The sequence below is a fragment of the Gekko japonicus genome, unplaced genomic scaffold, assembly GCF_001447785.1.
Source record: "Gekko japonicus isolate JY-2015 unplaced genomic scaffold, Gekko_japonicus_V1.1 scaffold3686, whole genome shotgun sequence".
Classification (NCBI taxonomy): Eukaryota; Metazoa; Chordata; class Lepidosauria; order Squamata; family Gekkonidae; genus Gekko; species Gekko japonicus.
Window position 1 is genome coordinate 89,254 of NW_015172660.1, and position 26,821 is coordinate 116,074.

Genomic DNA, 26,821 nt, shown 5'->3' on the forward strand with positions numbered 1-26,821 from the left:
TGAACGGACTGTACCATTACTGCATCCGCTTTGAGCAAGATTCCCGCTCCCCAAAGAAAACGGTGCGGGAGTACTTCAGCCCCCGGCGCCCCTTGAAGGAGGATGACAACATGGTCCAGCCCCCCAAGCGGCCCCGGGCCTCCAGCCCTTCTGAGGACGAAGACGACGATGACCCTTCTGTGGTGGAGAAACTGAGGCAACTGCAGGAGATGGCCGCTCAGGTGGAGCAGACGCGGCAGCCTTCCCCGCCAGCCCTCCCGAATCTGCCTTCCCATCCTCGTGACTCCTGGGAGGACTTTGGCAAGCTCTTGGTCTTCACGAAGAAAGGGGTGATGCCAAGTGCCAAAGTAAGACCTACTGCTCTGGTGGGTAGATGGGGAGGGGCTGTGGCTCAGCGGTGGAGGGCCTGAGTTATACGCGGAAGGCCCCAAGTTCTGTCCCCAGTTAGAAGGATCGATTGATGGGAAAGACCCCTGCTTAAGACCCTGGAGGGCGGCTGCCAGTCAGAGTAGACAAGACTGACCTGGATAGACCAAAGGTCTGACTTGGGAGGAGGCAGCTTTGTGGGTTTGTAAAAAAGGTACTGCTTCTGTTAAAGCTGCTTGGGGCACGGAGTATTAGACAGAAACAAAGAGCACTGGGTATAAATGATATAAATAAATAAAATTTGACTTTTAAGACTGCCCTCCCCTGTGCACAGGGCTCAGGGCGGTGAACAACATTTCAATAAATGCATTCATAGTCAGTTAAAAGCCATTTTAACAGTTCAGTAGATACATTCATAAGTCAATTAAAAAGTTCATAGGCAATGCAAAAGATTGCAGACAATTTCAGATGACGCTTGCAAATAAACCAGATTGTACCCTATATGATGAGGGTGAGAAGTGAAGGAATGCAGCGGGCTAAATGGAGACAGTTGGTGTCCTCAACCCTAGGCCTGGCGGAACATCTCTGACTTACAGGCCCTGCGGAACTGCACTAGGTGCTGCAGAGCACAGATGTCATTCGGCAGAGAGTTCCACCAGGTTGTGGCCAGGATCGAAAAAGCCCTGGCTGTGGCTGAGGACAGCTGGATATCCTTCGGACCAGGGATCACCAGAAGGTTCTTATCTCCATCAGGACCGAAAAAGCCCTGGCTGTGGTTGAGGACAGCTGGATATCCTTCAGACCAGGGATCACCAGAAGGCTCTTATCTCCAGAGTGTAATGCTCTTTGGGGGGTATACCAAGAAAGGTGGTCCCATAGATACCAGGAGAGGCGGTCCTAGAGAGAGAGAGAGAGAGATACGGGGTGAGTATCCCTGCTTTACATAGTCTCTCTCTCTCTTAGCTGTTTCTTGTTCTTCATCATACTTGTAGCGTAGTTAAGGCAGAGAATCAAGGGCGGGACTATGTAAAGCAGGGATACTCACCCCGTGGCTTGTAGAGAGCCGCATTCACAATTGTCATCGACCATGTGAGCCACTTTTACTTCCATCCTGGGCATGAGGCCTGCAGCATATCCATGACACCAGTGGCGGCTGTTTAGCGGGATGTTTGTCAGTCTGCGCAGGCAAATCAGAAGCCTTGCTGGTTAAAAGCCTCACCCACTTTCTAAAAGCAGTCGGCGGGCACCAGAAACGGTGTTGGCGGGTGCCATGGTGCCCACGGGCACAGTGTTGGAGATCTCTGATGTAGAACAAAATGGACGGGGCCATTTAGGGTGGTGCAGAATAAGTTGTCCGGTGTTCCTGTCGAGTTCACTGGCCACACTGAGGGACTGCTATTGGTATTGCTGTTTGAAGAACAGCAACCCCACCAAAAAACCCCCAGAGATCATAAGGGGGATGCCATGTTCCCTCTAAGCTGAGTTAGTGTGAGCTAGCCTCCATCTTTTTAGCCTCCATCTCACACATTTTTGTCTTAGCTCAGGAAGGATGGCTACAGAGCAAACTAATTTATGCAGTAGCCAAATTGCTCGCTCACAAGTAGAAGTTTTGTTCATAAGTAGAGATGTGAAGGCCCGGAAAAAACACCGGAAAAATTCGGGGGTGGAAACGGTTTATTTCCGTTTTTTTCCTGAAGCCTTTTTGTTTTTTTCCGAAAAATTGGAAAAATTGAAAAAAGAAAAAAAATTGATTATGGAACGTTTTATTTTAACATGATGAATAAAAGAGAGAGAGAGAGAGAGAGAGAGAGAGAGAGAGAGAATCAGATTGATCTAATTTATGTGCACTGAGGACAAGGTTACAAACTGAACCCTCCAATGCAAGAACAAGATGCATTTCTTCCTTAGGAGGTGCGATTGTCAGAAGAAAATAAAAAGTTTCAGTTTTGTTTTTGCATGTGGGTGGGTATTCTGTTTGTAATAATTGTTTGGATACACTATATTTTTAATATGCTAGTTGTGATAATTTCATGCCAAGTAAAAATGTCCATAGTCATATTTTATTCCTAAAGTAACATAATGACTTTCAATCTAGAAAAGACAAAAGAAATGCTAATGTAGCATTTTTTCAATTTTTCCAAAAATTTCCGTTTCCCCCCGAAAAAACCCGGAAAAAAAACGGGTTTTTTTCCGAGCTTCAAAATTTCCGAAAATTTTACATCTCTACTCACAAGACTCCAGAGCTTAGAGGGAGCATTGGACTATCTGGGAGACCTGGGTTCAGTTTACTGGTGCTTAGCTTAGTTTATTTATTACAGTCAACAACCATCTTCAAACATGGTACAATATAAAAATATAATATAAAAGATAATAGATTAGAAGAAAAACATTAGGATATACAAATAATCATATTTCATAGATAAAGTATACCAATAATCATATTTCAGAAATAAAAAATATCATATATTATTCTAAAAATAGAAAATCAAAACAGGGAAGGAGAATTCCTACGGAACAGGTCTGTTATTTGCCGTGCACTTTGATCGCTTGGGCACAAAACTTAGCTGTTACCTTAGTACTAGCTGGAATGTCATCAGTCCATAGTTTCAAAAGGGAGGACTCCTTAAAGTCTCTTTATAACATGTGCTCGTGTCTTCCTCCAGCAGAGGTCCAGATATCCTTCTGTTTCCGAATCTTCCTCAGGGAGTTCAAGGCTAAAGAGTGACTGAACGTGCTTTTCACTTTGGAGGAGGCTTGTAGCTCACCAAAACTTTTTTTGCAGTGTTCATTCAAGAGAATTTTGGATTAAAACTTTGGTATGTGGCAACCAGGTTGTACAATAGCTTTTGAGATTCTTGGAGATGATTTTTGATATTTTTGATCAAGATGATTTCTTATATATGTAGAAATTATTGTAAAAATATTTTTCAAAAAATATAAAATTATTTATGATATGTTATAATCATCTGTGCACGGTACTTGTTGTATGTTCATTTAGCTTACACAGCAGAGTGGGGATTCGAACCTGGGTCTCCCAGATCCTAGTCCAGCACTCTAACCACTGCAACATGCTGGCTGATAGAGACAGTATAGATTTGCTGGTATTCAGCATACCAAAGACAGCTGTGATGGACAAGCAGCTCTCTCTCTCTCCCTCCCTCTCTCAAGCCTCTTTCTTGCACTGTGTCTGCACTGCATTCCAAACGTTTTTGAGAGAGCCAGCGTGGCGTAGTGGTTAAGAGTGACGGGCTCTAATCTGGAGAACCCGCTGGGTGACCTTGGGTCAGTCACAGCTCTTTCAGAGCTCTCTCAGCCCCACAAAACAAGTTGGCTCACCACCTAGTGGTGCATGACGCTGAAAGAGCTAGAACTTTAGGCTGCCAGATAATCTTCGGATCTCCTGTCTAGACTATACACAACGCCATACGATAATTATTCCAAAAGTTTCGATTAGCAGTCATCCCCCACACTGGAAACTTGCCAAAGAGACCTTGTAGGAGTACTTGGAGACCTCTTTATCTGAGCTAATCTGGGAAGAGGGCAGGCAGCGCTGCTCTTTATTCAGAATGGATGGAGTTGATCTAAGTGAGCTGGAAGCTGAGGCCCAGCGCCGAGCCAGATGGGCCCATTGGTCTGATCGCTTTGCTCCTCTCGTCAAGATTGCAGGTTTTGATTTAGATGGAACCATCATCACTACGCAGTCCGGGAAAGTGTTTCCGACAGGCCCCGATGACTGGAAGTAAGTTCAGAGCTAGGGGAGGGGATGGTTTGGAGAAATTAATTCGCACAAAAAAAAGAGTGACGGCTGGTCTTTGCATGTATGCTTGTTTTATACTTAATGTTTATTTCAATCCTGCTTTTCTCCCTGGTCAGGACCCAGATCATAGGGATTGATTCTGGAAGTTGTGTTACTATTTGGACATTTGCAAAAGGCTTAGCTTCGACCAGGGCGAGGGCTTTTTCACTACGGCCTGGTGGAACGTACTCCCATTTGCGATCAGGGCCCTGCAGGACCTAGCACAGTTCCGCAGGGCTTGTAAAACGGAGCTGTTCCGCCATTATAGGGATTGATTCTGGAAGTTGCGTTACTATTTGGACATTTGTAAAAGGCTTAGCCTCAACCAGGGTGAGGGCTACGTGCTCCCATTTGCGATCAGGGCCCTGCAGGACCTAGCACAGTTCCGCAGGGCTTGTAAAACGGAGCTGTTCCGCCATGCTTTCAGTTGTGGGGGTGGGCGTTCAGTCCATTCTGCCCCACCCTATCCTGTCTGCGGCACTGTCTGTGAGCTTCTTCCAGTGCCGTACTGTTTTGGATATCATCTAGGCACTGGAATCTTCTGGAATTATTACCTTATAAGGCATGGGATCCGATTTTTAGCTGCTATGTTATTTATTGTTTTACTTGGAGGGGGGGTTGGCTGTTGTTTTTACGTTGTGAGCCACCCTGAGCCCATTTTTTGGGGTCGGGCGGGGTATACATTTAATAAATCAACAAATAAATAACTTTTCCCGTCACTGGGGACAGCTGTGCCCTCCTCGTGAGTCGTGTGCAGAACAGCACGTGAGAACTGGCCTCAATCCCTTTGTCCTTTGCAGAATCCTGTACCCTGAAGTCCCGCGCAAGCTGAAGCAACTTCTGAGTGAGGGGTACAAGGTATGCCTCTTTGCCAACCCTCCTCCCTTAATCTGCCTCTCTCTTCCTTTGTCCCCCTCCTCACTGCTGCGTTCGTCTCTTTCCTCCACCCTGGCAGGTTGTGATTTTCACCAATCAGCTGGGCATCAGCCGGGGACGCCTCAGGCCTGAGGTTTTCAAAGCCAAATTGGAGGCTGTGGTCGAGCGGCTGGGCATCCCGGTACAGGTAAGAAGAAGAGGAAGAGATTAGATCTATCCCCGAGTCTCAGAGCGGCTTACAATCTCCTTTCCCTTCCCATCCCCACAACGGACACCCTGTGAAACAGGTGGGGCCGAGAGAGCTCTTGAGGGAGCTGCTCTTGAGACAACAGCTCTGAAAGAACTTGTGACTGACCCAAGGTCACGCCAGCCGCTGCATGTGGAGGAGTGGGGAATCAAACCTGGTTCTCATAGATTAGAGTGCACGCTCCTAACCGCTACACCAGACTGGGTAAGCGAGAGCAGGGGATCGGCGTATCCCACAAAATGTTTTGCATTGGACAGTGGTTGGTTGAGGTGGGAGAAACACTAGTGCCCGGATGTCTGTGGCGTGGCCAGGATGGCCATCAGAAATCATCATGTTTTCTGTGGTGTTTACTTACTGTAAATTGTGTAGGGAGAGTCTTAAAAAGTCAAATCCCTCCCTATGGCCAGGACTGGGCCCCTGGGCAGAAATCATCATCTTTTCTGTGGCGTTTACTTACTGTAAATTGTGTATGGAGAGTCTTAAAAAGTCAAATCCCTCCCTGAAGGCTTACAGCAGGGGTCCTCCTCAACCATGGTACGCGTTGACACCTTTTCTGGTGCCTGCCAAGTGTTTTTAGGAAGTGGGTGGGGCCGGCTGGGGCTTTTCCCAGCAAGGCTTCTAGTTGACCATTGGAGGGTTGTTGTATTTTTGTTAGTATTTGTGTGTGTGTGTGTGCATGCGTACCTGGACGTCATGGCTGACTACTGGCGACCCCTAATGAGACAAGGACGTTCAGAGAGGTGGCTTACTGCCTGCTTCTGCCTCCTGGCCCTGGTGTTCCTTGGAGGTCTCCCTTCCAGGTACTTGCCAGGGTTGGCCCTGCTTAGCTTCCGAGATCTGATGAAATCAGGCTTGCCTGGGCTGTCCAGGTCGGGGCCGGCCACTGGAGGTCTGATTGGCTGTGCAGATTTTTAAAAACGCTGCTGGGACAGCAGCTGCTAGCACAGCAGAGGGGTCACTGTGTGACTGAAGGCAGGCTGTGGCAGCCACTGGGGGACCGGCTCCGCCTCCTGCAGCAGGCATGTAATGGCAGCACCTGCCACACTGTGTCAGAATTCCAGAGGTGCCCACAGGCGCTCAAAAAGGTTGGGGACCCCTGCATCAACAGGCAGTTCGAGACCCGAGTGCCGCAAAACAGAGTGAGCTCCCGTCTCTGGTCCCAGCTTCTGCCAACCTAGCAGTTCGAAAGCAAGAAATTGCAAATAGACAAATAGGTACCGCTTCGGTGGGAAGGTAACAGTGTTCTGTGCTCCTCCTCATCTAGTAGCCTCCTAGAGTCAGATTCGACTGGCTTTCGAGCAAGGGAAACCTTTACTGCATTTCATGATGTTTATATTCACAAAAGAGCTGCAAAGTTAACGGATGGAAAATCTTCACTTTGAAAATCCTTTTAGAGTGCCACCAGAAAGGGAGCTGCTGTTACATCTGGGGGAAAGCAAGTTTGCTAATTTGAATTCCTTTAAACATGTGGATTAGACTTTGCTGAAATAATGGGCAGGGTCTACTCCACTAATTGCAGGCATCCCCCAGCAATGCTAGCAGGTCAGGCCTGTGTTACACTTCCATAGAAGCTCTGGCAATCGTCACAAATGGGCAGATGTTTCCCAAATGCCTTTTTTGTGCCTTGTGTGTGAACAAGGAGTGGGGCTAAGCCCATCCGTGTCACCCACACTGCTCTCCTTTCCCCACAGGCCTTTGTGGCGACTGGCTCTGGCATTTACCGCAAGCCCGTCTTCGGCATGTGGGACCATTTGTGCAAAAAGGAAACGAGGGGGGGGGGGGGAGGCGGGTTGGTTGATGAGAGAGGGAGGGGCCGGCTGGCTGGGGACGCGAGAGGTCTGCGCTCTTCCCTTGACCCTGCCCCTTTCCCCCTCCTGTCTTCCAAGGCAAACGGCGACCTCTCAGTGTCTCTGAGCCAAAGCGTCTACGTGGGAGGTGAGTGACGAACTAAAGGATGCTATCCCATAGAAGGGTGAGCGCCCTTAGAATCCTGATCTGCCGACTGTCAAAAGCACTCTGGGGTGCGAGAGAGCCGACTTCGAGCTGGCACGTTCCTCTGCTCGGGACTGGTTGCCGGCCTAGTGCTTTCTGCGTCTCAAGGTCCCGTTCCAGATACTGGCTGCAATTTGTCAGATAAATTTGTTTCCCAATTGGCAGCAATGAGTTTGTTGATGGCTGTGTTTTCCCTCCGTAGATGCAGCTGGGCGTCCACCAAACTGGGCCCCTGGGCATAAGAAGAAGGATTTCTCATGCAGCGACCGCCTGGTATGGATACATCTGAGTTTCGCTTGTTCTCTCATGTACTCCCTTTCCCTCCTGTGGACTGGCCTTTGTTATTTGGGCACCCTCAAAGGAGGTTTAATTGACCTGGCTTGACATCCCACTCTTTCTTCTGCACCAGTGTTACCCTCAGTGTATATATTTCATTCTTTGGGTTAAGTGGGATGTCATTCTGCTTTTTCTCAGTTTTGAAAAATTGGCATCTTTTTAAAAAGAAAAGACACTATGAATTATAATTCCAAATGGGTGGCTGTAATAGTCCATAGCCGCAAAATAAAATAGGAAGTCCCGTTATGTATTATGTTCCCCTCCTGTGTTTCTTTGGATGGCTGAAGGGGACCTCCTGTTTTTACTGGCAAACAGTGTCATCACTGTCACACCAGTGTGCACATGCACACACACCATGTGCTTCCATGTGCAGCAAGTATATCCATGTACTTGCTGCACAAAAGCACTGTTAGAACCTGCTCTGTTGCACCTTCAAGATCTCAACTTTCAATCAACTTTCAATCTCAACTTTCAATCAACAATTGGCTTTTTGGGGGGGAAAGGTAAATCGTTTTAATGATCCTCTAATAAGAGTGGAAACCATGTGCCATTCACATCACTTATGGTTCATCTCTGCTGCCACCACCATTTCGTTGTATCCAGATCCCATAAATAATTTGGAAACCTGAACTATAGAAACAGAATAACTTGTGCAGAGTGTGAGTTGCAACAGTGTAGCCTCCTGCTTGCAAAAAGTGAAATTCTTTGCCCAGTTATGCAACTGGCATCCATCTAGTTAAGAGTTGCTTAATTTGTATAATTTCTTCCCTGTTCTGTGATTTGAGGATAGTCTATGAATGTGTTTTGATAATGAACAGAGAGATACAGGAAGTTCTTTGAACCGGGAAGAGGAACAGGGGATCTGCATGGGATATGTATTGTATACAAAGCACCAGCTCATTTATCCTGGGTGTCCGCCTGCATAGTGTACCTCTCTAGGGAAAGGATTGTGGCTCAGTGGCACAGCATCTCTTTGGCATGCGGAAGGTCCCAGGTTCAATCCTGCATCTCCATTTAAAAACGTCAGGTAGCAGGTGATGGGAAAGACCTTTGCCTGGGACCCTAGAGAGCGCCTGCCAGTTGAAATAGACAAGGCTGGCCTCGGGAGACCAAGGTCTGATTCAGTATAAGGCAGCTTCGCGGGTTCAGAACAAATAGGGCACCTGGCTGACTCCTCACTGCTGCGGGTAGCGAAGATTTATCCCTTGCCCGCCCAGTCTTTTTACCAGGTAGAGGCAAAGGGTCTGTTCATTTTCTACCCCAACAGTTTCTAAGCAACCCAAAAGGTACATGCTTGGTGTGGAACTCGATAGCCTAAGGGTCTCAGTTCTTTGTTTTCATGTAGCGAAAGTTTCTAGTCCTCACGGTGCAAAGAAAAGATTAAAGAGCTGCAGAGGGTACCATGGTAGAAGTGAGAAGACGAATAAGTGGGGCTAAGAGTGTCCCTTATCTCTTGTTTGTGACCGCTGCTCCTGGAACCTTCTTCTCCGGCCCCTTCATTACCATCATCACTCTCAGTCACAGCCAAAGAGTTCCTTGAAAATCTAAGCCTCAGAAGCAAATTGCGCATGTGCAACATGCGTGCATTTTCGTTGTGGGGATAGAACGTCTGTGTGTTCTGTGTGTGCTTCTCATGCACGTCCTGCGGATTCCCCCCCGCAAGAAAGAGGCTCCGTTTTCACTCCCCGACTTTGATCCAGTGAGTAGTTTCTTTCACTCCCCAAAGCCTTGGAACAGGGACCGAGCCGCCCTTGGACTTCCTGACGGGCTGCTGCCCTGATGGGCCTCTAATAGGCAAGAGTGAGCCGCGTCCCAGCAGCACTGGCCAGACCACAGAGACCGCTTGGCTCACTCCAGTCCAGGCCCACCTTAGGAGCTCCCTTCCGGCTCTTGACTCTGTTCTGAGGTTTGACAGTGTGGCCATTCCAGCAGTAGTGAGCAAACCCATTTGAGGAGCATATGGATCTGCCTCGGGATCTGCAAGTCCCTTTTGCTTGGCTTAAGTTCCTCCTCCAGAAAATGGGAATATTAAAGGCCTCTGCTCATGTAAAGGTTTCCCTTGCTCGAAAGCCAGTCGAATCCGACTCTAGGGTTGCGGTGCTCATCTCCGTTTCAAAGCCGAAGAGCCAGCGCTGTCCGAAGACGTTTCCGTGGTCATGTGGCTGGCATGACTAAACTCCAAGGTGCACGGAACGCTGTTACCTTCCCATCGAAGTGGTCCCTATTTATCTACTTGCAATTTCTTGCTTTCGAACTGCTAGGTTGGCAGGAGCTGGAACTAGAGACGGGAGCTCACTCCGTCATGCAGCACACTCGGGTCTCGAACTGCTGAACTACTGACCTTCCACAGCCTGCAGTTCAGCGTCTTAACCACTTGAGCCACCACAGCTCCTTCTGCTCATGTACTTTGGGCTTAACAGGCCTCTCATCTCCTTTGCACTCACCTGCTCTTAATGAACATGGAATTATTTGTGACGAAGGAACAGGGCAAAGTTCTTCTGAACCATTTGGAGAGAGCATTGACCAGAGCATTGATCAGTCGTTGATGGCAATGGCTTTCTGCTCAGGATCCATGCAGACAACGAAGGCACATTGCAGCTCATTTCTAGCCTAGCATCAGCCAAGCAGCTCAAGTTTGGCGTCAGTTCAGTGTAGTGGTTAAGAGCAGCAGACTCTAATCTGGAGAACTGAGTTTGATTCCCCACTCCTCCACATGCAGCCAGCTGGGTGACCTTGGGTCAGTCACAGTTCTCTCAGAGCTCTCTGAGCCCCACCTACCTCACAGGGTGTCTGTTGTGGGGAGAGGAAGAGAAGGAGATTGTAAGCTGCTCTGAGACTCCTTCGGGTAGTGAAGGGCGGGGTATAAATCCAGCTCTTCTTCTTCTACATCTTGGAAGAAACCTTTTCCTTAGGGATCCTAGAGACTGCATGTACCTGGTCCCTGTTCAAAGAGTTGTGGGCTCTTTCACATAGGGATATTGGGGAAGGACGCCAGAGAAATAGCCTGGCACCCCGTGCCCTGCATTTGGAGCTGTTTCAAAACCTTTACTTCTGTCATCTCTCTCCCCCGACACAGCGGGCGCTGGACCCCAAGGCACAGCTCTATGATCCCCCAGATGCTTCTCTGACCTCCTCCTCCCCAGAGCTGGTTTTGGCAGTTGGCTTTCCTGCTGGTGAGTAGCCACCTGTGCCCTTCCTCTGACTTCCTGTGTTGCCGCCTGCTAAATTCTGCTAAATGGGGAGAGGATCAGCAGCAGCAGAGAGCAGCGAGGGAGAGAGTTGACTCTCTCGCCAGTCTGGGATGCCCAAGGCCAGCAAACCTGACATCTCCCGTCCGGGGGAGGGGGGATTCTGATCTGGCTCGATCCCAGCTCCCGACCTGAGAGCAAGACCTCTGTGCAGCCGGCAGAGTGGTCAGAAACCAGGCCCGGCTTTGCACAGGGTGGTTGCCTGCAGCTTAGACTCTTCCAAGCCTCCCCCCCCCCCATTAGCCAAAGAGTGATGGAGCGGTATGGAGATGTATACCTCATACATATATATATATAAAAGCAATCGGTAGTCCCCCTGTGTGGATCAGAACATCTGCAAGGAGGACCCACCTGGAAGCAGGGCATACAAATATTACAAATGTTCTGTACATGTACAACAAAAAGGCTGATAAAATTTGGCCTCCTCTGGCTGCCTAGCAACTCAAGGTGCTATTCAATAATGGTAGAAAACAAACCAACGGTTAGGTTTTGGCTGGGGTGCGGGGTGGGGAAACAAACGATTGTGTGGTGGGGAGATGGGACTACCTTGCAAATCCGTAGAGCTCATCTTCTAGTTGGACAAAGAGTATTCTAAAATCACAGTGGTTTAGGAAACAAACGTGTTTCCTACAAAGGGCAGTGTAGCTTTATGGTAGCTGAAGCCATTCCTTCATCTCTTCTGCCTGCTGAGCGCATCAGTGGTTGTCAGCAGCCTTTAGGCAGGTGAGTTGAGGAAGCAGAGCAAGGCAGCTGAAAAATATTGCCTGGGGGGGTGTCACTTGAGATAAATGCAGGCCCATAGCTACAGTGGGGCATCTCGGGGCCAGGCCCCCCTACTTGCTGGCAAGGCCCCCTGACTTCCCATCCAGCCCAGGGTATCACGGCCTTCTCCCCTGGATTAATTTGATTAGCAAGTGGTCCCTAAGGAATTTAAATGCCCCCTGACTTTAAAAAAACCCTGGCTATGGGCCTGGACAAATGGCCCTGGGCCTGGGATACCTTGGGGGCTACCTGCAGCCACCTGAACCCTTGCACATGAAGCCGCCTTATACTGGATCAGACCTTCGTCCATCAAAGTCAGTATTGTCTACTCAGGCTGGCAGCAGCTCTCCAGAGTCTTAGACCAGAGGTCTTTCACTTCACCTAATGCCTGGATCTAACTGGCGACGCTGGGGATCCAACCTGGGACCTTCTGCATGCCAAGTGGAGGCTCTTCCGCTGAACCACACTTCCCCCCCCCCCCCATAACATATGAGTTTCTGGGACTGGGCTTCCCTGCATGGCACCTCTTACTGAAGTCGATGCCTGGTGGGTCTTTTCCATCCTTTGTTGGTGTCAGGTTGAACCTTTTTGGCCTTTCGTGTACTAATGCTGTTTTTATTTGGGGAAGGCTTGTATTTTTGCTGCTGATTGCGCCCCTTTGTTTTGCTTTTATGGCTTAATTAGTTTTTATGTAAATGTTATTGGGGGAGGGGTTACTGACCATAAACTTCCTGGTATGCTTTAAGTAGAATGGTGGGTTCTTAGGAAAAACTTTTCCACGGTCGGAGTGGTTCAAAGGTGGAATCAGCTGCCTAGGGAGGCGGTGAGCTCCCCTTCACTGGCAGCTTTCGAGAAGAGGCTGGACGAATATTTGTCAGAGATGCTTTGGGCTGGTCCTGCATTGGGCAGGGGGTTGGACTAGATAGTCTGTATGGCCCCTTCCAACTCTGTGATTCTGTATTGCTAGGCTTATGGTATTGCCAGCATCCATGCTCAGCTACCTCATCCCCTTTGTCCGCCTACCTTCCTGCACTGACTCCTTCCGCTTCCTCCCATTCTAGCCGGCAAATCAACATTTGTGAAGCAGCACTTGGTCCCGGCGGGTTATGCCTATGCCAACAGGGTAAGTGGAGGAAAAAGGTCTCCCTCCTCCTTGCCCCAGTCGTTCCCTTCCCACCCTTCTTGTTAGCCTGCCTCTCTCCCCCAACCTCCAGGACACGCTCGGTTCGTGGCAGAAGTGCGTGGCCGTGTGCCAGTCGGCGCTGCAGGCGGGAAAGAGCGCGGTAGTGGACAACACCAATCCGGACTTGGAGTCGAGACGCAGGTGAGGCTTCTCCTCCCTCTGGATGGGAGATTATGAGGCTTAAGCCTGGTCTGGATGTGTGGCAGAGAGCCCTGGCCTGGATAGCCCAGGCCAGCCTGATCTCGTCAGATCTCGGAAGCCAAGCAAGGTCGACCCTGGCAAGTACTTGGATGGGAGACCTCCTTGGAATACCAGAGGCGGGGGCAGGCTTTATTCAGCCACCTCTCTGAATATCCTCCAGGCCCCCAGTAGGGGACAGTCACCAGAGGTCGCCATGACTTCCAGGTGCACACATACCCACATGCGCACACACAAACATGCACATATACCACAAAAAAAAGATGCGCCACAGAGCAATGATGTGGATTGTGCCACGTCATGCAGCCAGCAACGGATTTTTTTAAAAAGTCCCTCCATACCAGGGGCCCCAGCCTTTTTTGATAACTGCGGGCACAGTCACCAAATGGCTGGCTCAGGAGCAATGTTCCCTCTAAGCTCTGGAGTCTTGTGAGCAAAAATTCTACTTTGTGAGCGACTGGCATTAAAGTTGTGAGTGAGCAATTTGGCTACTGCATAAATTTGTCTGCTCTGGAGCCCTCCTTCCTGAGCGAGGACAAAAATGTGTGAGCCAGAGGCTAAAAAACTGTGGGCTAGCTCACACTAACTCAGCTTAGAGGGAATACTGCTCAGGAGGTGGGAGCCAGCGACAATTAAATCACCCAGCTGGCTTCATGTGGAGGAGTGGGGAATCGAGCCCAGTGTTCCAGATAAGAGTCCACCGCTCTTAACCGTTACACCAAACTGGCTGCTACGGCTTACCTTCGCTCACTCAGTGAAGATCCTTGTGCTGTGGTGGCAGCTGCTGCCAAAACGGCGTTTTAAAAAATCTACACAGGAGATTAGGAGCCTTGCTGGGCAAAAGCCCCACCCACTTTCTGAAAACATCAGGAAAGGTGTCAGCGGGCACCCACAGGCACCACTCTGGGGACTCCTGCTCTACATGAATAACCCCTTGTAAAGGGGGGGGGGAGTAGTGCTGTGTGGGTAGACCAGGCTTAAGTCTGGCCCGTTGGTCCTCCCAGAGGAGGCAAGTTCTCTGACCTCTGTGCCTTTTCCTTGCCAGGTACATTGACTGTGCCAAGGCGCTTGGGGTTCCCTGCCGGTGTTTCCTCTTCACAGCCTCCTTGGAGCAAGCCAAGCATAACAACAGAGTGAGTACCTTCATCGGGATGGGGCCGAAAGGGTTTCCGCTGCCTTCTTCCCAAGCCAAGACCGCTTGTTTCTCCCGCTGCCTCAGGAAAGGCAATAAACTGACCTTGGCTAGTCTAGGAACTCCTAGATAAGTGCCGTACCCTGGACACTGCTTTGCTGAGTAATTCATGGCTTGGAATCCTATGAAGAAATCTTTCAGACTGGGCCGGGGGGGGAGAGAATCTTCAGTGATTCCTCCTCCTGCTTAGAGTGCTTAATCCCCCTCCCCCAGGTTCCTGGGAGGTCCTCCTGTCCTCTAGGAACAGCATTTCTGCAGAAGCAACTTTGGGTTGCTAGAGGAAGGAAATCCCTGCCATCTACAAAAATCCTCCATGAGATTCAACCCTGGGTCGTTTCCCTCTTCCAGCAGTGATGCCCTACTATATAAACTTTCAAGCTGTGCTCAACATTTGCCATTTGAGCATTGTCTCCCTGCCTGACGGGCCGGCACAGAGACCTAGAACTTTCTCTGGCCTTTGTCTCTGAAAGCAGAGGCTACGATGTTGGCTGGGTTGACTAGTGGTCACCGCCAAAGCACACTACTCTGCATGCAGTCACCTCATCCTTTCCGGAAGCCGACAGCTGTTTGAGCCATCACCGCATCCACTGAATTCTACAGATGATGTGTTGTCTAACAAGCAAACTGGATCATTCTTAAGGTCCCATGTGCATTGCCACTTTGCCCAAGAAGGGAACAATTTCATGTTTTGGTTAAAACTGCTGTACCAGAGGACTACAATGTGCTTTCTTTTTCCAGTTCCGGGAAATGACTGAGAAGGAACACGTCCCCGTTAACAGTATTGTCTTGAACACCTATAAGTGAGTTTCTGGAGGAGGGAGGGGTGGGTGGGGTTTCTGTGCAACTCCCGGGCCTGCCTCCGTCCTCCTGCCTCCGCGTTGTTGCTGAGGTAGCCAGATCTCCTCCTCTTTCTCATCCATCCCAGGCCAGCTAGAACATTCCAGCATCTACCAAGACTGGTTTTGAATTCCGAATTCCCATAACTTTCACTGAATTAAAAACTGGCAAATTACTAGTTCTTGTGTGTGGGAAAGAGGAGACATCTCCTCTGAACTCCAGACTCAAAATGAACTCTGTAAGGATGGATTTCTAGCTGTGTGAGAAGAATCCAGCACCAGTGTCACTAATTTAGTTACAGGAAGTGGGACTTTTTTGAGCATTGGCTTAAGTACTGTCTTTCTCTTTCACAGGAGTAACTATGTAGAACCGTCGCTCGAGGAAGGTTTTGCTGAAATCATAAAGATTCATTTTGTGCCTCAGTTCACAAACCCAGAACTGGAGTCACTCTACCGTCAGTTTTCCGAAGGATGACAGCAGGGTGGCAATCTACCAGCCCCTGGACAGTCCCACGCAAGTCGTTTAAAGGACACCCCCCCCCTTGCCAGAGAAGGTATGCTAAGGGAGGTGCTCCCCCTGCTGGTCAAAAGTGGTCAAGCATTTGGACTGAAGGAGATGGTGGTCCTTGGGCTGTTCAAATTGCAGTAGAAGCTAATTTACAGTTCTCTCCCCTCTGCAAAAAAAAAAAAAATCATTAAAAAAATTAATGTGAATTAAAGTTAGGAACCCAAACCTTGCTGGTTTTCTTTCTCGGCAAAGGCCATTAAAGGTACAGCTTGTGAAGGCTTAGCAAAAAAAAAGCAAGACGTTATCTACCCCCAATTTTGACATCCCTCCCCCCCTTCCCGGAAAGAGCACTGAGAAAAATGACACATTCTCTCTTTTGGAATGAATGAAATCCTTTCTTTAAGACAAGGGTTTTTTCATTTGAAATGTGTAGTGCTGAAGATGTCAATGTAACGCTATCTACAGCATCAGCGAATAACTCCCATGCATGCAGTAGACCCAACACTACAACCTAAGATGCATTTCTGCCGTCATCACAGATGGCACCTTCTAGGGTCTAACGCTGGGTTGTTTTTGTTTGTTTTTGTCTTGGACTGATGCTTGCTTTCTCCTGGTGACTTTTTCAAAGGGCAGCACAGGGTGAAGCAGCTCTCTCTAAGTACGGAGGAATAGGTTCACAGTTCCACTCATGGGAAACTAAGGCATTTGTTTATTTACTTCATTTATACCCCTGTCTTCCTCCCCAGTGGAGGCCCAAAAGGGGCTACATCATTCTCATCTCCATTTTATCCTCACAACAGCCCTGTGAGGTGGGCTAGGCTGAGATAGAGCGACCGGCCCAAAGTTATCCAGCTGACTTCCCCGCTCTGCCACAGATTTGAACCTGGGGAGTCCAGATCCTAGCCCAGCACTCTGACCACTCCATCAATCTGGCTACTCTTAAGTCCCATAGATCTGCCAACAAGGATATAAAATTCTCTGATGTCAGTTATGCATTTTATTTATTTATTTTATTTATAAATTCAATTTATAGCCCTCCCTCCCCACAAACCAGGCTCAGGGCGGCTTACATTCAGGCATAAGCCCGCACATAAAAAAGCATTTAAAACCATTTAAAACATTCTACAATATTACAAATATAAAGTACTCCAGATGTTTCCATTGATCTTCTATAGAGATGACGAATTACTGCTGCTCTACCATCTCAGTGTTTTCTGTTCCATGTAATGCCGACGTTCTTTCTTCCAGGGCCAGATAAAGATGGTACAGTAGTGGCGGCTCCTACTCAAACGCCTGGTGGAAGAGCTCCGTCTTACAGGCCCTGCGGAACTGCATTAGGTCCCGCAGGGCCCAGATCTCCTCCGGGAGCTCGTTCCACCAGGTAGGAGCCGCCACCGAAAAAGCCCTGGCCCTGGTAGCGGCCAGCCTGGCCTCCTTCGGGCCTGGCATTGCCAGGAGATGTTGCGTCCCCAACCGTAGTGCCCGTGGGGGAACATATGGGGAGAGGTGGACCCCGACCATATAGGGCTTTAAAGGTAAGAACCAGCACTTTGAAGTGAATCTGGTACGCTATCGGCAGCCAGTGCAGTGCTTTCAGCACAGGCTGGATGTGGTCCCTATTAGGAAGACCCATCATCAGCCTGGCCGCAGCATTCTGCACCAGCTGCAGCTTCCGGATTTGCGACAAAGGCAGCCCCATGTAGAGAGCGTTGCAGTAGTCTAATCTCGAGGTGACCGTCGCATGGATCACTTTGGCCAAGTCACTGCGGTCGAGGAAGGGAACCAACTGCCGCACCAGCCAAAGATGGTAAAAAGTTGACTTAGCAGTGGCTGCCACCTGGGCCTCCATAGTTAGCGAGGCGTCCAGGAACACTCCCAAATGCCTAACCTCCGGCGCTGCCGCCAAAGGCACCCCATCGAAGGTCGGGAGAGCCCCAACCCCAGACCACCCCAACTCAGGCCCAGGACCTCCGTCTTCGCCGGGTTTAACTTATTTTATGCTGTTAAAGCAGCAAAATAAACATGGCGAGATTGCATGTATTTTAGTGTTTCTCCATGGCACCTGCATGTCTAGAAATTGTGGGTTTAGGCCTTGTTTTTCTTTGTAGAAGTGGCTGTATGTCTTGGCCAAGACAGCCCACAATCTGTGGGCGGAAGCCACCCTTTTCCCAATTGCTGTGCTTACTGAATACATGAGTCCGAAGTACTTCTCCCTGCTGTCATCAGCAATCCTTGTAACAGTCTTCCAAAGGGTGCAGCCGTTTGCCTCTTCTCGGGCAGGTCTCCCTGCAAGCTTTCCCACCTGGTTACTGACTTGCAGGACAAGGCCAGACTGCCCGGGGACTCCCCCGTCACATATTGGACGACAACTTTCCTTTCTGAATCCCGGCAAAGAAAACCTGACGGGACCACTGCGAGTGCTGATTTATTGTGCGGGGATTTTTTTGGGGGGGGGGGCTGAGTACACAAATGCATTTTTAAAAACTGCTGCCTTGCCCTTATCCCCAAACAGCTGGTTCAGGGACCCAGTGCCCATCGAGAAGGGGCTCCCTGCAGCGACTTCAGCTGAGCATCACCTGCCTAGCACTCCTAGGTACAGGGGAGGCTGGTTTAATCATCCCCTGCGGCACAAGTGGGGAGAGCCCGCCTCCGTTCAGTCCCTCCCCAAAGCTCTTTCTACCGTCCCTCCAAGTCAGACACAGCAGGACTTCTCCAAAAGGTTTTATTTTACAAAAAACAAAAACAGGCATCCAAACATACATACAGCTAGAGTCTGGTATCCAGAGCTGCATCATGATGTGTCCATGGTCTCCCCCTCTGGAAAAGGAAAAGCAGAGGTCAGCTGCTGTTCCGCCCTGAGCTGTAGATCTGAAGGTGTGCTGCTGCTGCTGCTTCCCGGGCGTTGCAACATCACTGAACGCGACCAAGTCCGAAGAACTAAGCTGCTGAGCTCCGGCATGTAAGAGCTGTGTGTGACAAGCCACTCTCGGGGGGGCCTTAATCAAAACGGAGTCCTCGGTTTTTGTAGCACACGTTGCATTCTTGGCGATCAGCCCGCCCCCGCCCCAATAGCAAGAATGGTGTGGAGTCCCTGGTTTAGGGGGATAACTCAGTGCGTTATTCCTCTTCTCCCCCTGATATTTACTCACTGAGTTCATTGAACATAAAGGCATCCTGGTATTCTTTCATGTACTGAGTGGAGCGGGATTCATCCAAGAAGAGTGAATACACACGTTTAATGTCGTCCACTTGAACCTCTGTGCCCTGTGGATGTCAAGAGAAGGGGTAGAGTGAGAGAGCTCCTTGGAATAGAGGTGACAGGTAAGCAAAGGTATTCAGAATTGCAAAGGGGAAAGAAAACCCATGCCGCCAAAGTCTGCTCTCTGGGCGTCAGAACTGATTTTGATTTGATTTGATTTATTTGATTTTTATCCCGCCCTCCCGCCGAAGCGGCTCAGGGCAGCTTACAACAATAAAAATAATAAAACAATGCCTCTAAAACAATATACAATACATTAAAATCACAATTTACCCACATTATAACATACACAAGACGGCGACTATAGATGCTGACATACGCAATCTAAGTTGTTGAATGCTTGGTGGAATAACTGACGAATCTCTGCTTCCAAACTCTCCCTAGACGAGAGCAACTGCTCTTCAAGCACATACAGGTCCTTTGAACCCACTGTTTTGTCTGTCTCATAGCACAACAGGCTCCCAGCCAGTGTTTCCTCTAAGCTGAGTTAGTGTGAGATAGCTCAGTTTATTAGCCTCCGGCTCACACATTTTTGTCTTAGCTCAGGGAAGATGGCTCCACACATTTTTGTCTTGGCTCAGGAAGGATGGCTCCAGACCAAACTAATTTATGCCGTAGCCAAATCGCTCGCTCACCACTTTAATGCCGGTAGCTCACAGGACTCCACAGCTTAGAGGAAGCATTGCTCCCAGCCCCTGCAAGGCATCAGGCCCACTAACAAAATCCAAGAATCCTTGCTTCTAACATAGGAGTGTATAAAGTCATAAATTACAGAGACTCCTGATCAAATTAAAATAATTATTATTATCATATGGCATTGTGCGTAGAATAGCCAGGAGATCCTAAGATTGTTCTAGCTCTTCAGCATTACACACTATTAGGTGGTGAGCTAGACTTGTTTTAAGGCAAGAGACATTGCCTCTACCTCATGGGCCTGGTATTCCTTGGAGGTCACCCTTCCAAATACTAGCCAAGGCTATCCAGGTTAGGGCTCAAATTAAGAAAATTCACGGGAAGAGGCGCCCCTAGTATGGACACGCACTGGGCCCCAAAGAAAGGGACTCTGGCTGATTTGTGAGTTCTGTCCCCACAATGGCCCTGCCCAGGATTGCTCAGACTAGCCCGATCTCATTAGCGCTCAGAAGCTACGCAGGATCAGCCCTGGTTAGTATTTGGAAGGGTGACCACCACGGAAAACCGGGGTCACTACACAGGCACTGGTAAACCACCTCTGAATGTCCCTTGTCTTGAAAACCCTACGGGGCCACTCTAAGTCAGCTGCGACTTGAAGAAGAAGAGTTGGATTTATACCCCACCCTTCACTTGGGAGTCTCAGAGAGGCTTACCATCGCCTTCCCTTCCTCTCCCCACAACAGACACCCTGTGAGGTAGGTGGGGCTGAGAGAGCTCTGGGAGTGGGGAAATCAAACCCAGTGATACAGATTAGAGTCATAAGAACATAAGAGATGACAGGAAACCAGGGTCACTACACAGGCACTGGTAAACAGCCTCTGAATGTCCCTTGTCTTGAAAACCCTACGGGGCCACTCTAAGTCAGCTGCGACTTGAAGAAGAAGAGTTGGATTTATACCCCACCCTTCACTTGGGAGTCTCAGAGAGGCTTACCATCGCCTTCCCTTCCTCTCCCCACAAGACACCCTGTGAGGTAGGTGGGGCTGAGAGAGCTCTGGGAGTGGGGAAATCCATCCTTGACAGATCCCTTTGGAGTCCATCGCTCTTAGCCACTACACCAAACTGGCTCTGACCACACTTTACACACACGCACCCCGGCCCTCAGCTGGTGCTCACCTTCCGCTTACGGCACACCAGGCTGGCTGCCGTGATGAGCTGGATGGCGTAGCGCAGGGAGGTCTCCAAGCCGATGCGGGTCAGCACTGTGTAAGCGTCTTCGTTCATCTCGACATCCTCCTCCTCGCACCTGCACAAGAACACAGATGGCATTCAGAATACAAAACACCTCCTGCCCACTGCAGGGATGCTGCCGGAGCAAAGAGTTGGGGTCGGGAAGAACAGGAATAAAAAACTCCCGGCCGGAGTACAACCTGACCCCCTCACCGAATCTTCAGGATCTGCTTGGTCTCCTTGTCGCTGTATGGGGAGGTGGAGATGATGAGCAGGCGATCGAGCAGGTCGATCGGGATCCCGTGGGGGCTCTGGTAGTTGGTGCCACGAATCCTGCGTGGAGAGAGAGAGAGCGAGAAATGGAAGAGATGCCAAACCGGCCTTCCTATGGTAGCAAAAAAAGGGGCAAATTGTATTTTTGGGCCACATTACTGAAAGCCCTGGCCTGAGAGTCTCAAGAAGCAGTTGCGGCACTCTAGTCTGTATGAGTCAAAACATCCCTTGGAATACCGCGCCTAGTTCTGGGTGAGGCTCTAAAAAGGAGGTAGACCAATTGGCATGGGTGCAGAGAAGGGAAACCGAGGTGGTCTGGAGAACAAGTCCTGGGAGGCTGAAGGAACCGTATGTTGAACCTGAAGAATGCATTGGGGGGGGGAGTCGTGCTCTTTATACAGTTATCACATGGAAGAGAACAAAGGCAGCATATTCTCTGCTGCTAGACTACACCTGAGTTACAAGAAGGTGGGTTTTGGCTGGATATTAGAACTGGGGGTGAGGGGTGGGCTCTCCTGCACTGAAGGTCTTCTAGCAGAGGCTGGAGGACCCATGTGGAAGGAATGCTCTGGTTGGACTAAAGGGCCTCTGACTATGAGATCCCTCCTAACTCTAGGTCTCAGTAGTGAGGGACAAGAGAAACATCGCCATATATATGGTGGGGGGGACACCCTCAGCCCTGCTGCCACAATTTAGCCATGGTTTCATACCAACAAGCCTGTTTATGAAGAAGAAGCGATTGGATTTATACCCCGCCCTTCACTACCCCCTTCCTATGGTAGCAAAAAAAGGGGCAAATTGTATTTTTGGGCCACATTACTGAAAGCCCTGGCCTGAGAGTCTCAAGAAGCAGTTGCGGCACTCTAGTCTGTATGAGTCAAAACATCCCTTGGAATACCGCGCCTAGTTCTGGGTGAGGCTCTAAAAAGGAGGTAGACCAATTGGCATGGGTGCAGAGAAGGGAAACCGAGGTGGTCTGGAGAACAAGTCCTGGGAGGCTGAAGGAACCAAGTATGTTGAACCTGGAGAATGCGTGTGTGTGTGTGGGGGAGTCGTGCTCTTTATATAGTTATCACATGGAAGAGAACAAAGGCAGCATAGTCTCTGCTGCTAGACTACACCTGAGTTACAAGAAGGTGGATTTTGGCTGGATATTAGAACTGGGGGAGAGGGGTGGGCTCTCCTGCACTGAAGGTCTTCTAGCAGAGGCCGGAGGACCCATGTGGAAGGAATGCTCTGGTTGGACTAAAGGGCCTCTGACTATGAGATCCCTCCTAACTCTAGGTCTCAGTAGTGAGGGACAAGAGAAACATCGCCATATATATGGTGGGGGGGACACCCTCAGCCCTGCTGCCACAATTTAGCCATGGTTTCATACCAACAAGCCTGTTTATGAAGAAGAAGCGATTGGATTTATACCCCGCCCTTCACTACCCAAAGGAGTCTCAGAGCGGCTTACAGACTCCTTTCCCTTCCCCTCCCCACAACAGGCACCCTGTGAGGTAGGTGGGGCTGAGAGAGCTCTTGACAGAAACTGCTCTTTTTTCAAGAACGGCTCTTATCAGAACTACGGCTTGCCCAAGGTCATCCAGCCAGGGGCAAGTGGAGGAGTGGGGAATCAAACCCGGTTCTCCCAGATTAGAGTCCACGCACTTAACCACTACACCAAACTGGCTCTCTGCCTTCCTTTCCTTCCATCAGTCGCTTGGGGCCTGCGCAGGGACCGGTTGTCTTGTACCTTGCAAAGCACTTACACACTGATGGCATCATCTCATTTCAACTGTCTCACAACCTCATTACCAGCATCCAACACTTTCACTGCCTTCCTTTAACTGTCCAGCCAGTAGACTCTCTCAGATGACGCACCCCAGGCTGGTCCTCTCCCTTTGGCCCTGTTGAGCAACAACCCCGCATTCTTCCTTGATTCCCCAGCCCCTGCCTGGCTTATGAGGCTCCTTGGTTTGGGAGGAAAGAGGGAGGGTAGCCCTGTGCTCAGTCTTTGGTCCACCTTGGGAACAGCCTGTGCACAATAAAGAGACAACGGCTGCAGAACTTGTGGCTGCAGAGCCTGGGTTACGTAGCTCATCAGGACACTGAGGCATTACCACAACCAGTCCCCAAGCACCCCCCTGCTGCCCGACTGGCCGAGGGTCCTCCACCTGCCCCTGCCCACCTGGTGATGCCTCGGTTGGTGGCCATGATGAGGATGGGGGCCATGTCACTCTCCAGGGCCCGGTTCAGGAAGGAGAAGCACTCGATGTCCAGCATGTGGACCTCGTCGATGAACAGAACCTGAACGGAAGTGGGGAAAGGCAGCAAGCGTTGTGTGGGAGGGAAGGTTTGCACGCCCGCGACAACCAGAACCACCCTCGAGCCTCTGTGACCCACTCCCCTGCTCTGATGGAAGGCACTCACCCCTGGAATCACCTCTGCTTTGCCCTCCTCTCGCCACTCCGCTACCTTGGCATTGATCTGCTCCCGCACCTCTGACTTGATCTCTCCCGTGTCACCTGGGGACAACGACACGGAGAGCAAGGCCCATGAGAAGCGGCTTTCAAATCACCGTAGACGAAATGCCTTAAGGAGGATGAAGGTTCCAGCCGTTCCAGGATGGATTTTTCCAGATTATGTTCTCTCTCTCTCCGAGAAAGAGAAGCTCCCCATTTCAGTTTGCAGCACAGTCCGTTAGAATGTCCATTCCACATTTTAGATGGCTGTCTCGAGACTGGTTAATGCCGCTCAAGCAACCCGTCTGCACCTCCAGAAGACTAGGGTAACGAGAGCATCTTTATGGAAACAGACGCACACTCTCTCACATATTTATCCCACCCTTCCTCCACGGAGCTCTGGGGAACACTGTTCTTCCCCTCCCCAGTTTGTCCTCTCAGCAGCCCTATTAGGCAAGTTGGGCTGAGAGAAACAGAGTGACAGGCCCAAGGTAACCCAGTGGGCATCACGGCCGAGGGTTGTGGTTGGACGCAGCTCTTCTCAGTCCAGCATCCTAAATCACTACACCTCACTGGCTCATGCCCCTAGGTGGAATCTGTGCCCTTCATTTCCAGCAAGTTAATTTCACGTCTTGCTCCCCTCCGGGTTCAAATCCTCTGTGACTGCGCCTACTGTTAGCAGTTAGCATTTATGTAGTGCTGTTAAAAGGCTTCACAGTTATCACAGGAATCCTTACCAACAAGCCTGTAAGGTAGGTCAGTACCCAGTGGGGGGTGAACCATTAGGACAAAGAGCCGAGAGCTCCACCAACTCAGACTGCCCCCAGCCCCCTCCTGCCTGCCTCTTTTCGGTCACATGAGCACACATGAAGCTGCCTGGTACTGAATCACAGACCATCGGTCCATCAAGGTCAGTATTGTCTACTCAGACTGGCAGTGGCTCTCCAGGGTCTCAGGCAGAGGTCCTTCACATCACCTGCTGCCTGGTTCTTTAACTGGAGATGCCGGGGATCGAACCTGGGATCTCCTGCATGCAAAGCCGAGGCTCTTCCATGGAGCCATGGCCCCTCCCCAGTCAGTCTGAGGGGGTGGCAGACTGCCAGCTAAGTCAGTCTCTTGTCTTGTCTTGAACTCAGCCCTGCAAGCAAGCAGAGGGCTTTTCGTCCCATCCACACTGATATGTTAGTTCACTGTGAAGGCAGCCATCCTTATGGCTCCCTCTGAGTCCCTGGTTGGCCAGTAGATTCACAGGACTCCACTGACCAGGCATGTCAACCCTTCTTCCTTCCTGGGAGGAGGGAGGGGATGAAAAAACAACAATCAATCAGGGACAGTTTCAGGCAGAGACATTTTAAGGCTACCAAAGCCCAAGTGAACTAGTGTACTGTCTCTTTAAAGCCTCAGTTTGTTTCCCCACCATTCAGAATCCGGCCTATATAACAGAATGAGAATCCTGGGTATTCTTTTTGCACAAGCCCATTTCAGTTTCCTGCTTCAAACTCAGAAGAAAGCAGTCATTTTCTGTTAGTAAAAGAGGGGGAAGCCTCAAGAGAAGGATTCACACGGGTAAGTGGCTCACAGTGAAACCTGGACGCTGAAAACAGAAGCTTCTCCCTTAGTGGGGTGTGTGGAGATACTGACCTTCAGGCTTTTTCCTGGCTCTCAGAAGCTAAAGAAAGGAAAGCCCTTAAGTAACTCAGTTGTTGAACATGCTATGACCTTAAAGAAAAGGGCTAGAGCTCCCCCCAATATAAACTTCCTTGCTTAAAGAAAAGGAAAAGTCAGGCGGCAATCCTGGACACATTTAGTGACTATGGAAGGACTTGCTTCTGGTTAAGCACGGGCAGGATTACACCAATAGTAGTAAATTAAAGACAGTCTGCGTGTTTGATCAAGAACTTTGTTACCAGAGCTCCTGAAAAGCACTGCTTGCTGAAAGGAAAGGAGTGGTGGAGCAAAACAAACAAACCAGGAGTCCTTAATCTGGTTTGGACCAGCTGTATGTAATTAGTTAGCCGGTGGGGAGGCACTGCCTTCAACGTCTATATGTGGCCAAAGGGCTCCTTGCTGTGTATTGCTTTACGTGGAAGATAAGTCCTTGAACTAGGGGTTTGTCTCTGTCTTGATTAGGGTATTGACTAGTGAGTTTTAGGAGAGGGGGGCTTGTGACAGGATTTCTCTCCTGCATAGGATACACCTATTCAAGTTGGAAAGGAGAAGTTGCATTAGGTTGGCACCTGCAGAGGTAGTGGCGCTCTCCTTTTGTACAATGGAAGGAGGATTTCTAGAATGTCATCTATGTGCAGTTCTCCTGCACTGCTGTAAGGGAAGAAGATGGGGTGGGGGGAACCAGAATTAGTGAGCTCCAGCTCCACCTAATGTCAAATAATGCCCTGTCTGCTCCCCAACTCTGGCTCTTTGATTGTGCACCGTCCCCTGCCCCTTAGCAGGTCCCTGAACTGACTCTCCTTATTCTCAGAGTAATGAACGTGTTGAATTCACTGCTGCAGGAAGTGGTGGCGGCTACATTCATAGACAGCTTCAAGAGGGGATTGGATAAACAGATTGGAGCAGATGTTCATGTCTGGGGCAGTGATGCTCCGTATTCTTGTTGCTGGGGGGGGGCAAGAGTGGGAGGGCTTCTGGAGTTCTGGCTCCTACTGGTGGACCTCTTGATGGCACCTGAGTTTTGGCTACTGTGTGACACAGAGCACTGGACTGGATGGGCCACTGGCCTGATCCAACATGGCTTCTCTTATGTTCATGGAAATGAGCTTTGAACAGTGCCCAACACAATTCCGTCTTGTGCTTTTGTTTATTGTAGTGGATTGCAGGCCAGGGGATTAGGCCTGAGGAGACAGTGTTCAAATCCCGGCTCATCATGAAATGTGCTCAGGGATACTGGCCTCGGTGTTCTCTCTCAGCCTAACCTATCTTCCAGGGAGGTGGTTCATACCAGATGGTGTAACCAAAACTTGCAAGGGTTCACCACGAGAGGCCTAGAGAATTCAGCCCTAGATAAAGCTTTTTGGTGTCAACTGTCACAGCACTTAAAGCCCTAAGACAGTGGCCTAATACAGTGATACTCATAGCCCCGCATGGCTTTTTGACATGCAACTTACAGTGCTTCTGAGCACCGTTTCGTGCCCACATCATGGTCCAGGAAAGTGGACAATTGCTTTAGAAATGTGATAGTTTCAGGGGTCATTTCCTGCAGGAGCACACAGGATTGAAGCTCCGGCAGTAAAGAGCCCAGGGGGCGGGCACATGCAACAAGCCCCGCCCCCTGCTCCCAGCAGCCCTGGGCCACGAGGAGCAATAAGCAGCCAGGTAAGTTGCAGAGCCCCCCCCCATAGCAATCCAAAACAATCCAGTGGAGCCTGAGCAGTGGGTGTTGCCTTCTGACACTTCCACTTGATGTCAGGGGGTGTGGCATATG

General features: G+C 49.8%; 2 protein-coding genes across 2 annotated transcripts in view; one reads left to right on the forward strand and one right to left on the reverse strand.

Annotated features, from left to right (window-relative positions):
* The window catches only part of PNKP (polynucleotide kinase 3'-phosphatase), a 17,907-nt gene extending 2,150 nt beyond the window's left edge, over positions 1–15,757 (forward strand). The window contains exons 5-18 of the mRNA XM_015421737.1: positions 1–347; positions 4,026–4,105; positions 4,963–5,020; positions 5,118–5,225; positions 6,977–7,048; positions 7,172–7,220; positions 7,480–7,550; positions 9,277–9,312; positions 10,690–10,786; positions 12,685–12,746; positions 12,838–12,947; positions 14,050–14,137; positions 14,935–14,996; positions 15,387–15,757. Coding sequence (XP_015277223.1) covers positions 1–347; positions 4,026–4,105; positions 4,963–5,020; positions 5,118–5,225; positions 6,977–7,048; positions 7,172–7,220; positions 7,480–7,550; positions 9,277–9,312; positions 10,690–10,786; positions 12,685–12,746; positions 12,838–12,947; positions 14,050–14,137; positions 14,935–14,996; positions 15,387–15,507 — 1,361 coding nt within the window. The 3' untranslated portion in view covers positions 15,508–15,757. The remainder of the gene's footprint in view (positions 348–4,025; positions 4,106–4,962; positions 5,021–5,117; positions 5,226–6,976; positions 7,049–7,171; positions 7,221–7,479; positions 7,551–9,276; positions 9,313–10,689; positions 10,787–12,684; positions 12,747–12,837; positions 12,948–14,049; positions 14,138–14,934; positions 14,997–15,386) is intronic.
* Positions 15,758–18,265: 2,508 nt separating this feature from the next.
* The window catches only part of RUVBL2 (RuvB-like AAA ATPase 2), a 23,700-nt gene continuing 15,144 nt past the window's right edge, over positions 18,266–26,821 (reverse strand). The window contains exons 10-15 of the mRNA XM_015421738.1: positions 23,351–23,445; positions 23,109–23,227; positions 20,876–20,995; positions 20,609–20,738; positions 18,690–18,804; positions 18,266–18,357 (exon numbers count right to left, since the gene is read on the reverse strand). Of these exons, the coding sequence (XP_015277224.1) occupies positions 18,332–18,357; positions 18,690–18,804; positions 20,609–20,738; positions 20,876–20,995; positions 23,109–23,227; positions 23,351–23,445 (605 nt within the window). The 3' untranslated portion in view covers positions 18,266–18,331. The remainder of the gene's footprint in view (positions 18,358–18,689; positions 18,805–20,608; positions 20,739–20,875; positions 20,996–23,108; positions 23,228–23,350; positions 23,446–26,821) is intronic.